Source organism: Antedon bifida, chromosome 4, assembly GCF_963402885.1.
Source record: "Antedon bifida chromosome 4, ecAntBifi1.1, whole genome shotgun sequence".
Lineage (NCBI taxonomy): Eukaryota > Metazoa > Echinodermata > Crinoidea > Comatulida > Antedonidae > Antedon > Antedon bifida.
The window spans coordinates 3,972,880-3,988,605 of record NC_136229.1 but is presented as its reverse complement, the minus strand read 5'-3'; the positions used below and the strand labels follow the sequence as shown (position 1 = coordinate 3,988,605).

At 34.8% G+C, this 15,726-nt stretch overlaps 3 protein-coding genes across 3 annotated transcripts; all 3 read right to left on the bottom strand.

Moving 5' to 3' along the window:
* Window positions 1-1,356: 1,356 nt before the first annotated feature.
* LOC144841428 (trypsin-3-like) lies at window positions 1,357-3,801 on the bottom strand. Its single transcript, XM_078697756.1, has 5 exons — window positions 3,789-3,801; window positions 3,498-3,675; window positions 2,816-3,075; window positions 2,394-2,536; window positions 1,357-1,541 (listed from the first exon to the last, which is right to left on the bottom strand). Exons 1-5 carry the CDS (start codon window positions 3,799-3,801, stop codon window positions 1,377-1,379), a joined length of 759 nt encoding a protein of 252 aa, XP_078553882.1. The 3' UTR covers window positions 1,357-1,376.
* Window positions 3,802-3,938: 137 nt separating this feature from the next.
* Window positions 3,939-6,549, bottom strand: LOC144841427 (uncharacterized). Its single transcript, XM_078697754.1, has 6 exons — window positions 6,378-6,549; window positions 5,987-6,034; window positions 5,657-5,769; window positions 5,092-5,159; window positions 4,742-4,917; window positions 3,939-4,388 (listed from the first exon to the last, which is right to left on the bottom strand). Exons 1-6 carry the CDS (start codon window positions 6,547-6,549, stop codon window positions 3,943-3,945), a joined length of 1,023 nt encoding a protein of 340 aa, XP_078553880.1. The 3' UTR covers window positions 3,939-3,942.
* A 1,602-nt stretch (window positions 6,550-8,151) lies between these two features.
* Window positions 8,152-15,329, bottom strand: LOC144840117 (ovochymase-like). The gene is made up of 14 exons (XM_078695787.1): window positions 15,136-15,329; window positions 14,406-14,804; window positions 14,163-14,222; window positions 13,691-13,818; window positions 13,392-13,456; window positions 12,912-13,084; window positions 12,534-12,617; window positions 11,568-11,915; window positions 10,532-10,897; window positions 10,178-10,334; window positions 9,577-9,815; window positions 9,274-9,365; window positions 9,007-9,190; window positions 8,152-8,621 (listed from the first exon to the last, which is right to left on the bottom strand). The coding sequence occupies exons 1-14, from the start codon at window positions 15,137-15,139 to the stop codon at window positions 8,254-8,256; spliced, it is 2,667 nt and encodes an 888-aa protein (XP_078551913.1). The 5' UTR covers window positions 15,140-15,329; the 3' UTR covers window positions 8,152-8,253.
* Window positions 15,330-15,726: the final 397 nt, after the last annotated feature.

Here is a 15,726-nt window from a genome sequence, read left to right as displayed (position 1 = left end):
TATACACATAGTTGTACTGAAAATACAATTTATTCACAATACTTCTACTTGCTAAAATATCTGTCTATTGTTAGAAAATGTTGTTTTGGAAATAAGGCGGTCGGATATGATTTTGTTTTCGTACATAAGTTGGGGACTCCTTTATGTGAAAGATAGCCGACCTACTTCCAAAATATAACTTAACCTAACCCTCTAATTAATCTCTATATTACTATAAAGGAAAAGAAGTTGGGAATCGGACCACTTACATCGACACTGCAAAATTCATAGTCTATAAAACCACATACTACACAGACGGCGATCGGTGGAAAGCGTTTGTTTTTGTGACGTTTCATGAGGGGTCTCCAACACATGTACGAAAAAAAATATCGCCGGCGTGAGCTTACCATTGTTATCGTTACCATATGAGTAAAGTTTAGTGTTCTCTTCAGTGTCAGAAATCAATTTCGCATATGGTACCGGCTAAGTAATATGCTATACTATACTGTAATATATATCTAACCTAAATACAAATTGAAGTCAAATTGTACTTTATCAATCCAAATGACACAATAGGCTCTGGTTGTTCCTGAATGTTATATATGTTATACTCCATTTTTAAATTGTTTAAGGTACCCTGGAAGCAATCAGGTAATATTGGTGGTAAAATCGGTTTCAGCCGTGTGGCGATTTTTTACTCTCGTATACACAGTGTTAACACTGCAGAGTTTTTTAACATTAAAACGATATAAAGCTATTATTACCCACAACCATTGATAATAATGAATTTTAATTAAGGTCATTGTATATGGGCTTCAATGAGCATGATGTATTAGCTTTATATTAATGCGGACTTTGAGTGCATAATGATTATATTTTGTTGAGTGTATTTTCAAATAATACAATATTATTAAAATAATAAGTGTGCTTTAGTTTTAACATGGAGGAAATTATTTCCTCCATGGTTTAAAGATGCACGGGTTTACTTAAAGCTTGGTTCCCACTAGCGATGCGACGTAACGCAAACTACGCAACGTAAGAAAATGCCCTTCCAATAATTGCTTTTACCCCTGCCTGCGTGAAATCAAACCTGCGATATTTGCAGCACTGTAATCGTCGTCTGTTCCCACTTGTGATTACGCAATACAGCACTTTGCGTCAAAACATTGCTGCGTTGCGTTACGTTGCGTCGCTAGTGGGAACCACGCTTAAATTAACATGATTAAAAGATAACATATAAGAAAACTATATCAACCTAAACTTCTTTTTTCCAAAACATTTACACTATATTCATTCGAGCAGGGAAGATAAATTACTCTTCCTTGATTTGAGAAACTAATCCCTCAGAAGTTCTGAAAAGATGTTTTCACACTCACAATACGAACGAATACGTGACGTCAGAGATTGTTTATTGTGTCATAAACAAATGACGACATAGTGGATATATTTGCATACACACCGGGGTATCCAGGTAATGCGCAGCCTATACCCCAACTTGTAACGCCAACAACCTGCCAAACTCCGTAAATAGAAGGACACATCAGCGGTCCACCACTGTCACCCTAAAAATAGAAAACATTAACTTGTTTTGAATAGTTCATTGATAATAATATCCTGGATTTATGTAGCGCCTAATGTTGTGAAACATCTTAACGCTGAACATTATTACCCCAGTCATTTCTTTTATCAAACACGTATGGAAACACACTCCCATAATGCAGCTAGTAATCAGCGCAAAGTTGTGTCTTGATCTAACCGGGTTCTAATGCGGCGAGATTTGGATTCGAACCTCGTCCAACACACTGCGCCACACGCACTTATGAGGTATATGGTAGTACTACTCTATTATAGATTATGCTCTAGATTGGCCTAATCTAGCTTGAACAAGATTTAGAAAGTGCACAAGTTATTCAGGAGAAAGGTATTCTTCAGGTTCAGGGGATGAAGAAAGTACACAAAACTCTAACTGGATTGATTGATTGGTACCAAAGAACTTATAACACAAGAATCTCCTGTTCTTCAATTTGCATTCAAAACACAGTATCGGAAGTACAGGGTTAAAAGGTCAAACTGGGCGACGCCATTTCACAGCACGGAGGCTAAGCGCCCCCTCCAAACTAGGAAGTCAATTAATCTACCCCCATAGAGTATTAGCAGATCCCCTCTATGGTTTTGACTTTCTAATTTGATGCGGGCGCCCTACTCCTCAGTCAATTACTCGACCCCCCCCCCCCTATAGTATTAGCAGATCCCCTCTATGATTTCGACTTTCTAATTTGATGCGGGCGCCCTACTCCATGGCTCACAATGGCGCCACCCATAGCTCTATTCTATCCCACAATGCCTTTCGAAATTGTTACGCGCTTCGGACGAACAGGAGATTCTTGTGTTATAAGTTCTTTGTTGGTACCTACATTGCAACTGTCAATGCCTCCCTCTGCATATCCGGCACACAACATTCTGTCTGTGTAGTAGTTACTTGTAGCATAATATGAGGCACACACATGAGATGGGATCACTGGTACACGAGCCTCAAGCAACTGGGGACTTATTTCACCTTTGTAATTCAATAACAGAAACATGATCTCAAAAAGTAAATTTGGAAAATCTATTAAAAGAACGCAGCAATAAAAAATGAAACGGTATATCTTGATGCATGGACGCCTAATATAATACATATGATACTAACACTACGGAGAAGAAGTAAGGCCCACAAAAACGTTGTCCGGGTTAGTCTGTAGGATTCTGATTCTGTGGTAATGGCATTATTACGCCTATGCTAGAAAAACTACTACTAGGCCAAATTCTAAATAACATTAGAAGCGCAATGACTTACCACTTGGCTCAACATAACCCCAACCAGCTATAACGCAGTCTTCAAGATATAAGTCGGCAAGTTGGATAGTCTCCAGACAAATAGGAGCAACGGTTTCAGAATAAACCAAGTTAGTACGCAGTCTTATCAAGGCAAGATCATAATCAGTTATATCATCATTATAATCAGGATGCAAGTAGACGTCAGCAATTTGGATGGTGTAGCCATCTGGATGGTTTAACTCTGTAGAATTGACATACACTCTGATTTGTCTGTAGTCGCTGTAAGAAGCAGAGACAAGTACAGGTTATGACCAAGGCCCTTATATTGTCGAACTCTTTACCGGAATCAGTTGTTTCATCAAAAGCAATTAAATTTCAAACAAGGCTTAAATATGCACTGGGCAGCCACCCACTAAAGTTCGAACCCTACACAAGAAGTGGAGTTTTTACTCAGGAGAGACTTACAAGCTTTGCCTCTATCCCGGAATTCTGCTTTGCCTTTTTTTACTCTACAGCTCACTATATCGGTCGGTTGGTCGGTCGGTCGTTTGGTTGGTCGGTAAACACTAACTCAAATTTGAGCACGCGACTTCAGCCATCTATATGGCCTTGTTCGGTTAAAAGTAAGTAAGTTAATATAATAGTAGGCCTACAGAAAAAAGTGAAAATAAATTTTGGATTACATATTTATTAGTACTTACGCTTCATATAAGCAGTGAGCAGCTGTTAATATCCAATAGTTATCTATGATTGCCGCTCCACAAAATTGTGCACCGTTTATCTGTAATGAAACCAGCCATGGCCAATCGCTCCTCTCTGCCTCAACTCCTCCGACGATTCGCTGAATTTTCTGAGTTGATACACTTGTCTGTCCACAGCCTATTTTTTGTAGTTAATTTATTTTATTTGTATAATATTATATTTGTAAGGCGTAGGAGTGTAAGATGGTCCTTTAACTGTGTATTGGGAATGTATAATTAGGCCTAAAATACTGAGGAAATTCATTATAAGAAAGTCAAAGTGTACATTGTGCCTGAACGTGGACGCTTTCGCATGGTGTTGCAAGTGTGCACAAATGAGCACCCGAACGCAGTTTGTAATGATATAGGCTGCCTTTCAAAGTCAAACAATAGTTTCAATTGGATGTTAGATACCTGCAATTGGTCTATCGGTAGTTCTAGTTGGTCTATCGGTAGATGTAGTTGGCATTACTGTAGTTGTTTCGGCAGTTGTCTTTGGTCTTTTGGTAGTTGTGGTTTGTGTTGTAGCTGGTCTTTTGGTAGTTGTTTCGACAGTTGTAGCTGGTCTTTTGGCAGTTGTTTCGACAGTTGTAGTTGGTCTTTTGGTAGTTGATTCGACAGTTGTAGCTGGTCTTTTTGTAGTTGTTGTTTCGACAGTTGTAGCTGGTCTTTTGGTAGTTGTTTCGGTAGTTGTAGCTGGTCTTTTGGTAGTTGTTTCAGTAGTTGTAGTTGGTCTTTTGGTAGTTGTTTCAGTAGTAGTTGGTCTTTCGGTAGTTGTTGTTGCGGTAGTTGTAGTTTGTCGTTCAGTAAATGTAATAGCATCAGTTGTTACAGTTTGTGGCGTTGTTTCTCCTAAATTAATAATAGAAAGAAAACAGAACAATTGTTATATACAAAATCGATTTAATTCAAACTTACTTAAAATTTCAATCAATGATATACATCTGATGGTATATAGCGCGTGCGTATCTTCAGACTGGTGGAAAAACTTCACTGTTTATTATATCAAATAGTAAACATAAAACTGGCATCATTTTAGTTCATAACACACTTAGGTATTTTGTCGAGACTATCTGCATTGCGAATACTTGGGAAGATAGAGTGTGAAATCGAGCAGCAAACTAACCAAGCCGTCACCGTACACCAAGTAATTCTGTACACAAAATATTTTATTATGTTTTTTTTATGTTATTTTCTCGAATCACCTTCTACGATTACTATACTCTCTGGATCTACGTCAGACAAAAATGAAGTTTCTCCTTCTTCGGCCTCGTTTTGAAGAATCTCTCTGACGTCACCTTCGGAAAAGGTTGTCCCGTCTTCGGCAACAGAAAGTTGGGCACGGAAGTGTAAGATGTAATCGACTATGATACTTCCTTGACTAAAAAAAATATGGAACTAAATAGTTAATATACAAGAAAGGTAATAAAATAAGAAAGCTTTAAGGATATTTTCTTTGTTTTTATTTCCCGGTAACTGAGATGGGTATTACAGCTTTCAATCTGGTGTATATTTTAGCGGATGATTTTTAAGTAATAACGTCGTTAGAACTCACCTAAATGCAATCACTTCTGACCCTATGTAGTCGCTAGATAACGAACTATCCGAGTATAAATTATCAAGCTGCAAAGATAGTTGTAGTTTTAAAGGAACCAATTTAAAAACATAAGATGGATCGGATTATTCAATTGACATTTGACCTCAGAAGAAACTTTCGTGGGTGTGAGAACGAACTTTTGGAAGTTTACAAATGTTTTCATTTGTTCGATAGGACATCTACCTACGGTCAGAGAGCCTTTACAGTGGCAGCGCCAACTTTGTGGAACTCCTTACCTATCACAATCAGACAGTGCACTTCCCTTAACTCATTTAAGACTCAACTCAAGACATTCCTTTTCAACAAGCTTTTCATTAATTTAACATTTCCTACTTTTATTTTTTGATGTAAAGCGCATTGAGAGCTTGCTTATATGCGCTATATAAGAACAGACTATTATTATTATTATTATAGGTAGGCCTACTCTCAAATTTTGCAGTTTTCAGATTATTTAGAAGAAAAAAAGGTGAAATAAGAATGTTTATATGTGACAAAATCTAAATTTGATTATATAAAATCTTACAGATTGAGTGACGTCATTTGATAGCTGTTGGTATTCACTTGAGGATCTATCATTGAGGGCGGTATCGAATTCTAATTGGGGAAGTGTAAAAGATCCAGAAAAGACTTGACGATCTAAAAAAAATAACCGTTAGAATGTTGAAAATAAAAGGATAGAAAGCATTGTCAATAACGATTCCATGAAGGACATAATATTGTTATGGCTCTCCGTTGTGTATTGATGTTACTGTACTTATAAAGTGTATGTAATAATAGGTATAGGCCAATATCGATTTATTTTTACATCCATTCGGTAGGCCTAATTATTACCATAATAATTAACGGTACTTACCGGGAGAATCTGCTGTTTCCTGCTCCTGATCATTATTTATCTCTGTCACTGTACCGTAAATAAAATAAATATAAATAAAATAAACATATATTGTATTTGGAAGATACATGCCATGTCGTTTTGTTTCTTGTATTGTTTCACATAGACCTACTTACAACTTTCTAAATCTATAGATACAGAAGATGAGAAATATTAATCGAAAAAAGTCTATGTACTACTTCTTTAGTTACATACTACTCACATACAAAGTAAATGATAGCAAAAATAATTGATGCCACTGAGATCCAAAATAAAATCAATAGTAAGATTTTAAAAAGTGTGCAAGAATTTGATGATTGTTCTTTGTCTTTTCCTTTCCCATTCAAAGTTGTTCTTCTGGAGTTCTTAGTACCATCCACAACATACACACTAGACGAGTTGGATGACACAGCTGCTAACTCAGCGTGACTTGGAGAAGCAGGAACTTGACTTGAATTTCGTGTTTTCCCGCGTGGGGGTGATTCTCGGTACGGAAAAGGTCGTGGTGGATAGCCATGAGTGTCCTGTCGTGTTCCTACCGACATGCTACCTTTCTAAAGCTATAAATAGAGTTAAAAACGAAATGAATCTTTTCTGTATTCCGTAATTCTGTCAAAGTGTGTAATTATCTCGATTTTGTGACATACTTTTAAGTATTTGTTACAGAGAGATTTTACATTCTAATTATTATAATATTAGAGCCGTCGGGCTTGAAACTTACAGTAACTGTATTATTTCTAACAATACAAATTTGTTTCTCATAATTTGTTGTTTTTCTGTTTTTTGTTTGTAAATGTTAAAATTTCAATCTCATTTTGTTACTTGTGTACATAATAATGTTATGCAATTTATGGAAATATTCTTATAAAATGTGTTCTTATCAGACGTAAGCCTAAAGTACCCAAATCTAAGTAACGCTAGATGAAAGACACTTATATAAGGATTGCTAAGGAAAATAGAACGTGTCTTCTTACTTTGGTACTGTAATAATATTCGTTATACTTACACAAACTCGCTGTCCAAGCATCCCGGAGTAAGGCGTTTGCATATAACTGAAACGAATGATTTTGAATCCTCTTCTAAGCACGTTCATTTTTAGTATAATCCTTATTACCGACACCTCTCTGACCAATGGTCCAACAGAAATCCTTAGTAGGCCTAATCTGCATTGTATAAGGGTTCAACTGTCCATATGGTCCAAAAATAATTATAACGATCGAGATACCCAATCAAATATATTGAAATCAATTAATAGTATTATAAATAGTGTTCTGTTATTTTGAAATATTCCTGTTAGTCACTACTGGATCGATTACTTTCAAAAGAAAAAGTCGATTTGCATTGGATTTTCTTGTTTCTGTAAAAGATTAATCGGTATAAAATACAATACGTTATTTCCAAAAAAATATCGTATCATGATGACTGAGGCATAAAATATATTTGATTTTTTACTTTGCTTATAAATGGACCCACTGTGCTGTTAGTAAATTGTTCCATTGTATTACACGCGAGGACCAGGACATAAGCCATATAGACCTCTCAATATACCGAATATTTTATATAGCTCTTTGATGTCCTCAATATCCTTTATCTATTTCATCGCGTGTAACAAAAGAGGATCAGGTATTACAAAAAGAAGCAGTGTACCATCCCGATAATGCATGCTTTGTAGCTCTATATTTAACACTATCTTCCATTGCATACAACACGCGAGGACTATCTGTGTTATAACAAGAGGCAGTGTAGACCTACACCTGTAGCTTCCATCGCGTGTAACAAGCAAGGACCTGCAAGTATTATACAAATAAACAGTGTAAACCAACTCTATATACTGTATGTAACTCTTATTTAATACTATCTTCCATCGCGTGTAACATGCGAGGACCAGGTATTATATGAGAAGCAGCGTAGACCTATTTGATGTAACACGTGAAGATTAAGTATTAAGTAAGTAAGCAGTGTACGGTACTGCACCAACTGGATATACTGCACATTATTATAATTATATAGAATTTTACTTGTTTGTTGACAATTCTATGTAATAAATTTACTAAAAATCTATACGACAAACACGTCTGCTTTTTTATTTTACTTTTATTGCAAAGTTTAGCAATGAATGCAAAAGTACATTTAAAACAAAATCCTCGTGTACGCTGTTTAGGAAGCATGCACTGTAGTCACTTTCCATTATTCGTACACATATAGGCCTACGACCTCATCTGATCAAACATACAAATAATGTTATTTTGTTAGAAACCATCATAGTCTGTTTCATCGTTATCAGTTATTGCCACCATACTCATTGAAAACCCTCTTTCGGTCACGTGCTTATTAGTGTTAAACGTAATCGTCACCTGATTTCCGCTAGAAACTAAAGTTTTACTATCAATATTACCAGATAATACAATATTAGAAGAATCACTATCAAACAACGTCACGTGATCACAGCAAAATTGCGTCATCAAATCAGTTATGCGTAGTAGCACGCGGTAATTTTCTGGTGCTAATACTGTCCAATCACAAGAGAAGTACGGAGGATAATTGGAGGGATAATTTGGAGATGATAATATCTGTTCAGTCATGTCAAGTTCGTAGACAGGTTTTCCACACTTCACTTCTAAAGTAAATTATCAAAAAAAATGTATTTTGGTAACCTTTAATTTCATACAGTATAATATAAACATGATACTCTTTCAAATTGTGTCATAACAGATTTTTGTATTTTTTTCGTAAATGTTTTATAAAAGAAGCAAAACTTAGCGTTTCTTGCTTGTATTAGAGTACCTAGATACTTGTTATACAACTTTGAACGACCTCTGACCGTTACTCGATTGTTGATGTTAGAGAGAGTATGGGTCAGTTAGAGCATACAAATATTTTTGTGAATAATAGCTCTATGATAGATTACTATATAGATTATAGCTTAGCAAAGTGGTTATCGGGTGCAATTGTTATTATCAGATAGAACATGCTAAAAAACACCAAAGAAAATGTATACGTACTTATAGTGTCATATTGGTCCCAGTTTCTTGTAGCACTATGGACCCATTCCATATACAAAGACACGTTTGTGAATTTTAAGATCTGATCACTTATTTTTGAACATCTAGATCCGTTGCCTGCAATACCGACAATACCCCAATATCCATCTTCATCGCTACAAATCAACTGTGTTCCGTTGAGTTCCTGTAAAAACAAATTGTTTTATAAGTATTGCCGATGATTTTTTTTATGTGACAGAGCTTTTATAGTCATTATAATATCTATACCTGACAAGTTGTATCAAGGCTTTCAGGAATTACAATACACAAGTCAGTCGAATTGACATCTGAACATTCTTCGACGGAATCTGGGTCAATTTCTACCAATAAAAACGAAAAAGAAAAATTCACAACCATGTGTCTTTCTATATTAAATACAAATATTGTAGCTCAAGCCTTAGCCACAGCGATGACGTCTTTTGGATCTATAGAATATTGGCCAATGGCCATATCAGACTGACTACTTAGAACCAAACAATTCTAAAACTGTAGACCTAGACACAGTAATAACAATTTAAACAAACAACGTACCTACTGAGTTTAAGTCATTCAAACCAACAATTAGACAACGTGCATATACTGTGTTAGGCGTCGGGTAGCAGACGTGTCTAACTTGTTCAGAAAATGATACGTTTTGCTCTAAACGAATTATGGCTAGATCATCATTAAAGGTAGAGTTGGAGTCGGGATAAAAGGCAAAGTCATCAACTACAACTTCGATCCCATTCATACTGCCATTTATTGTCGCTGTCAGAAATTTCTCAGACAATCTATTCCAGATAAAGGAATCAATATTATATTATTTAATGTTGTACTGTATCATCAATTATGGAGGAATCTAGTCATATAAGTTCGGGTATGTCCCGGACTAAGTAAGTAAGTATCACCAAATTCCTTTCTTAATACAGTAGTAAAAGCAACACTGTCGCTACTGTATGATCTGTATTTTTTTTTCAATACACACTCAACCGCGGGAAGCCCGCCACTTTCAGAATGAATAGTTAAGCCAGCACATTCGATTATCAATTTTATCATCACCTTGTCGTCATACAGGCCTAATTTTCAGTAAATTCTCGTCTTCATTTTCACTACCTAGTGTGAAAGTATACATTCGAAAAACCATTGTACCTACATATGTTCAAGACATTCGGAAGTTGTGAGTAGCCAGCGTTTATCGGTGAGCACGGCCATACACGTGTAGCTCGGTAAAACCTCTTCATCAGCCCCCAATGCAACTACCCATGGCCAGTGAAAGTCTGAACTATCTGTCATGGACGTCGCTCCACATTCTAACAAAATAACATTTAATACACTTACAATCTACTACTACTAATATTTAACTGTAAGGTTTAGGTTGATCTTCTTAATCATAGGCCTACAGTACATCTGTATCTAAAGTTTCTCTTTAAGGAGTTAATAACTAGATAGTGGAAAGTAATTGAGTACAAATAGATTGCTTTTCTAGTAAGAAAAAGTTTTACTATACCATGTAATGGCCCATATTCAACAGTGATGTTAAATCCCCTCTGACCAGTACCTTCAGGTGACATATATGATACCCACAATGCATTGGAATCAGACACATATTTTCTCACTTCAACTCCTTGGCCACTGTGCTCAAATATGACGGTGTCTGAATTTGATCGATTGAGTCCGTTACCGATTTGAATCCAGTCCGTTGGAAAGATGACATCAAAATCGTGAATTGCTACTGTTATTTTGGTTTCATGCGGTGAAATTACTGACCATGCGCAAATAAATGGTACAGCTAGACCATCCGGGTATCCGAGTGATGTAATAATTACTGGCTCATAAATTGTACTTAATATGACGTTACTTCCGCAACCTATGTCTAATTAGAAATATAGAATTGAAGAAAAAAAACACTCTTATTAATTATTAATTATTTTTATTAATTTGTATTTTTTTATTGTATTATATGTTTTATATGTCTTCTGGAAAATAAATGAATTGAATTGAATTGAATTATTATTGTTTGCTATAGCAAATGTTTATTACTATTAGCAATCTTAGCATGGAGATTTCTCAATGCATTAAGTATAGCCTAAGTATAGCAATTCTATAAAGCGTTGATGTTTACCAATTCACACAAAATATTATCAGCTGTAAAAGACGAATCAAAGTTTATTTATTTATTTATTTATTTATTTAACAACATATTTATACAGGATTATACACAATCACGTAGATATATACTTGTCGACAAAAACGGATACAAATTTAAATACTTATACAATTAATAATAATAATAACAATCAAAAATATAAACTGGAAGTTAAATGTTATGAAAAGAAATGAGATCTGTATCTAGCTTTAAAGGACATAATCGTGGGTGAATGTTTTATATCTGCTGGCAAGTCATTCCATATTTTTTCGCCTGCAACTTTAAAAAACGAATCCATTTTGCTACGGGTATAATGAGGTATCACAATATTTAAGTTATCTACTCCGTTGAATGGGTGTGTACATTCCCAATTTCTTGAATTTTGATAAGTACTTACTGTAATGAATATCCATACTGAATCCTCTGGAACCAACATTTCCCTTAAATTCAATCCACATTGCATTTTCTGACGATTTAAATATTCCTGCAGGAATTTGGTCACCACTATATTCAAAGATTACACTTTCCAGAATAGAACTATTGCTACTGTCACCTATACGTATGAACTCTGTTTCGTTCAGTGTACCGAAGTCTTTGAATTCAATATGAATGTTAGTATACTGTGGAGATGATATCAACCAAGTACAATTGACGTTGTTGTTAAGATCTGGGTAATTGTATGATCGAAGTTGAAAACTTGGATTATCTGAATCCAATTGGATACTTAGTTGTCCACAGTAAGGATCTATTTTAGGAGAAATAGATACTTTGATTAATACTCTATTTAAAGATGTATTGTCCCCCAAAAACATGAAAATGAAGATTAATAAAATCATACTTTGAATAGGTTATTTTGTAGTTTTAATAAAGCTAATCCCTTCCGTAAGAAACAAAGCTAAAACAAAATATTGTTTTCTCATATAAAATTACAAAATAAATAGTCAAATTCAACCAAACCCCATTGCCTGGCAGCCAATTTGACTATTTTTTGCTTTAAATTACAGTTTTTCAGGTAAATACATTTTTCTATTCAATTTTTGTTCAAAATGAATAACTATTATGTGACATTAAAAACATTGAAACAAATTTTTTTTCAGTGGGACAATACATCTTTAAAAGCAAAATGGTTAATCAGCAGATTTGGTTTGAGATAAGAAAACTTTATTTAATTATTAATGTTTTCCACAGAATTAAGGATATTATAGTCTGGAATAGAAGTATGAAGTATACATACATCTTCTAGGATGGTTTTCTCTACAAAAAGAACAATAAGACGTGCCATGTGTTTTTTCTGTAAACTATGGTTAACACACTGGGATGCACACAATAATATTAAAATTCATGTTGATAAAACCGATCTTACCATATTCCTCTGCAGCTGTTGTTGGTTCCTGTATCATCATTGCTGTTGTGTCTTGCATCGGCGGCGGTGTATTTGTTTCTATTACTAAATAAGATGTGTTACTTAATATCTTTGTAGGAAATTACGTAATTTTATATGTAAATTAAAACAATATAAAGTCTAGAAATCCAGGCATATGACTAATTGGTGTTTATGAGCTGTCATGATATAGGCATCTACTCTAAACTATTGCTCTAAACAATTACTCTAGAAAGTAAGTACCCACAGACATCCAGAAACATGAACATTTCTTTAATCAGTTACAGAATAGTGGGGAAAAGTGTATTTTCACACAGTCTGTCAATTTAACCAAACCCCACAGATATGCCATAGACCTACCTTCAGAAATGACAACCGTATCCCCATCTCCACCACGTAGAAAGTCGTTATAAGTTGGATGAGTTCCTTCTATCGCATCAATCAGACTTTTCTTCAGTTCATTTTCAAAATCTATCATATAGTTCTTGGGCGTATTGAACGTCAAAATGAAGTTTGCTACGATGCTTCCACCACTAGAAATAGGATTAATGAATTCACGCCCATGATTAAGACTTGAAGCAGTAAACACACATTTCATTGCAGCATGTGCATAAATGTAAACACAATAATACTGTACTGCAAAAAGGATCACTGTACACGCCCATATTAAATATAATATACAATAAAATACAGATTGTTTAACTTTGTCATTTTGTATATTTAGGCCCAACAAACATTTTGCTTGCTTGGAATCTGGATTTTTTGATAATTAAAAAATGTTCTTCTTTTTCTAAAAGTTGTTTACTTATATTTTTACTATTTCCAAAACTAGTAACATACCGAAATTCGGTGACAGACGATCCAACATATGTCACATTTTCAAGTGACATGTAAACTTCATCAAGCTATGGGGAAAATCGTGAATAGATTACATAACCTTATTTAATATAATGGAAGAGTTTAACTTGAAAGATATAACAATAAATATGATTATGATGATTATAACACAATTTTTATGGAAATATTTACTGCGGTAGTATCAGTATAGAGTAACTAGTTTTTTGATTGATTGATTTTTTTTAGGTTTTTTCTTTTTTTTTTAATATTTCAAAAGAGTAACTAAAATCAGATTTACTCACTGAGGCTTCAATGTCGTTTGCTAACTCCTGGAATTCCTCTGAATTTGGATCATTAAAGACTGGTTGAAAATTTGCTATAGATCCATTTATTGTCAGAAGTGAAAATGAACCGTCAAAGTTTCTAGAAACTAATTAAAAATAACATTTGAATAATATTGATATAGCTGTAAGAGGCCTACTTTCTTACTATTTCTTTTTATACGATACTGTTACTGTTGTACTTGATTGCGACATACCACTACGTAGGTTCTAAGGGGTTTCGTGAAAATTATGTGATCTAGTATTCGTGGTGTGTTACTATATGAGATGAGTTTTATAATTAATATATAGTTAGTAGACATAAGTTAGTTAACATATTAGCAGAAGTTAATTTGTCAGTGTTACCTCTGATTTCGTGCTGTAACCTGTAAATAAATGGGCTTAGGCCTATAGTAAATTCTTGATTTACAATCTTGATAGTTATAAAACATACCTAACTGTTCAGCTTCGGTAGGTGTTTGGTCACCGGTGGTTGAGTCATCAAAATCAAAAACTGTAATGAAAATGGTTTGCATGTAGTAGTGTTGATTAGTAAATATTACACATTATTCCAGCTAAAAGATGATTGTTATAAGTGTAGCAGGAATGGCCTATTCGTTCCACATAGTAGAAATGTGAAAGTCGTTCAACATACGAGCTGGCCCGTCCCGTTTTATATTAGATAAAATCGTCTTACCGTATAGATACATGTATAAACCGAATGCAATTAGACCAGCTAATGTTATCCAAAATATCGCCATCAGTAGAGAGTGTGCAATTAGGATGGTCCTCCTGCTAAGCCTTGGCGTAGCTGCGTGTCTCCGCTGTAGGACATGCTTCGTTTTCTGTCTATTTAGTTTGCTTTTATTAGATTGTATAGAGCGATTGTTTTTATTATTATGTTTGTTTGGTCTTATTACTTTGTTATCGTCTCTCTGTTGCGAAGGATATACAGGTTCCTGGTATTGCGGTGTTGTGTTGTCGTTACTGGAGAGGGTTGAACTTGGTATCGGACGAGGTGCGTCTCGATATGGAAAGGGGGCAGGTGGATATCCTCGCCTGTCGTGCCATGTAGGCCTCGCATTAAAGTTATAGGCTGTAAATTAGAATGCAATGCTTGCGAAATGTATATAAAAACAAGAAGGTATAAAACAACCATTATCTCAATTTCCAAGTTGTCATTTTCATACATCTACTAAACAGACATTCGTGTATATTTGTTTTACGTCACCATCGTACGTCATTATTGTAGTTATCGCCAATTACTGTATAATTTAGTAAAAAAAAGTAGGCTACATACACCCCATCTGTATTGGCCTACCATACACACTAATTTAAATTTACGGACCGTAATGTAGTTCCTACTTTATGACAAAGCCTCTTACATTTTAATAAAAGAAAATATGAATAAACATTTCGTAACTTACACATAATAAGACAAACTTACAGATCATAAAAATGCATTTAATATATCAACGTTATGATGATACTGTAATTTAATCATCTGCGGCCATGATTCCGATGGGAGGACCCGATAACAGTTTCGATTATACCACAATAGATCAATCAATTCATAACACGACATTTTGTAACGCCTATTTTTTAGCATTCAATATGCGCCAAAAATATATCGATTTTAACAATAGTGAAATAATACTAATAGGACAGCTGGATGATTTGTGCGCCGGCACATCCAGCAGCAGAAGTGAGCAACTGTTAAATTGTATAACGCCACCAAAGATCGATATTTAGCGCCACCAATAGCTTTTAACGTTTTTAACTTTTTTTCTGGCATGGTGCATGGTGTGTGTGCATGCTGTACGACGACGTGGTGGTTGGTGGTGTTTGCTCGATCTCTCTTTTTATCTAAATTATAACTTAATTTATATTTCTTTCTGTAACACGTTAGTACATTCTGGTTAAGTGAATGCGAATAATGAGCTAGGCCTAATATAATAAATACACAGACCAGTCAAATGTTTTCAGTGTAGGCCTAGCCTCTACGTACTACTACTAGC

Coding starts and splice junctions, on each gene's coding strand:
- LOC144841428 (XM_078697756.1), bottom strand. Junction 3,076..3,497: donor GCTCACTGCTTATATGAAGC/GTAAGTACTAAT, acceptor TGCTTCTTACAG/CGACTACAGACAAATCAGAG. Junction 1,542..2,393: donor GAGGCATTGACAGTTGCAAT/GTAGGTACCAAC, acceptor TTCTATTTTTAG/GGTGACAGTGGTGGACCGCT.
- LOC144841427 (XM_078697754.1), bottom strand. CDS start 6,549: ATGTCGGTAGGAACACGACAGGACACTCATGGCTATCCACCACGACCT. Junction 5,770..5,986: donor GGAAACAGCAGATTCTCCCG/GTAAGTACCGTT, acceptor TATTTTTTTTAG/ATCGTCAAGTCTTTTCTGGA. Junction 5,160..5,656: donor CAAATGACGTCACTCAATCT/GTAAGATTTTAT, acceptor CTATCTTTGCAG/CTTGATAATTTATACTCGGA.
- LOC144840117 (XM_078695787.1), bottom strand. Junction 13,819..14,162: donor TACCGAAGCTGAACAGTTAG/GTATGTTTTATA, acceptor ATTTTTAATTAG/TTTCTAGAAACTTTGACGGT. Junction 11,916..12,533: donor AACAGCTGCAGAGGAATATG/GTAAGATCGGTT, acceptor CTCCTAAAATAG/ATCCTTACTGTGGACAACTA.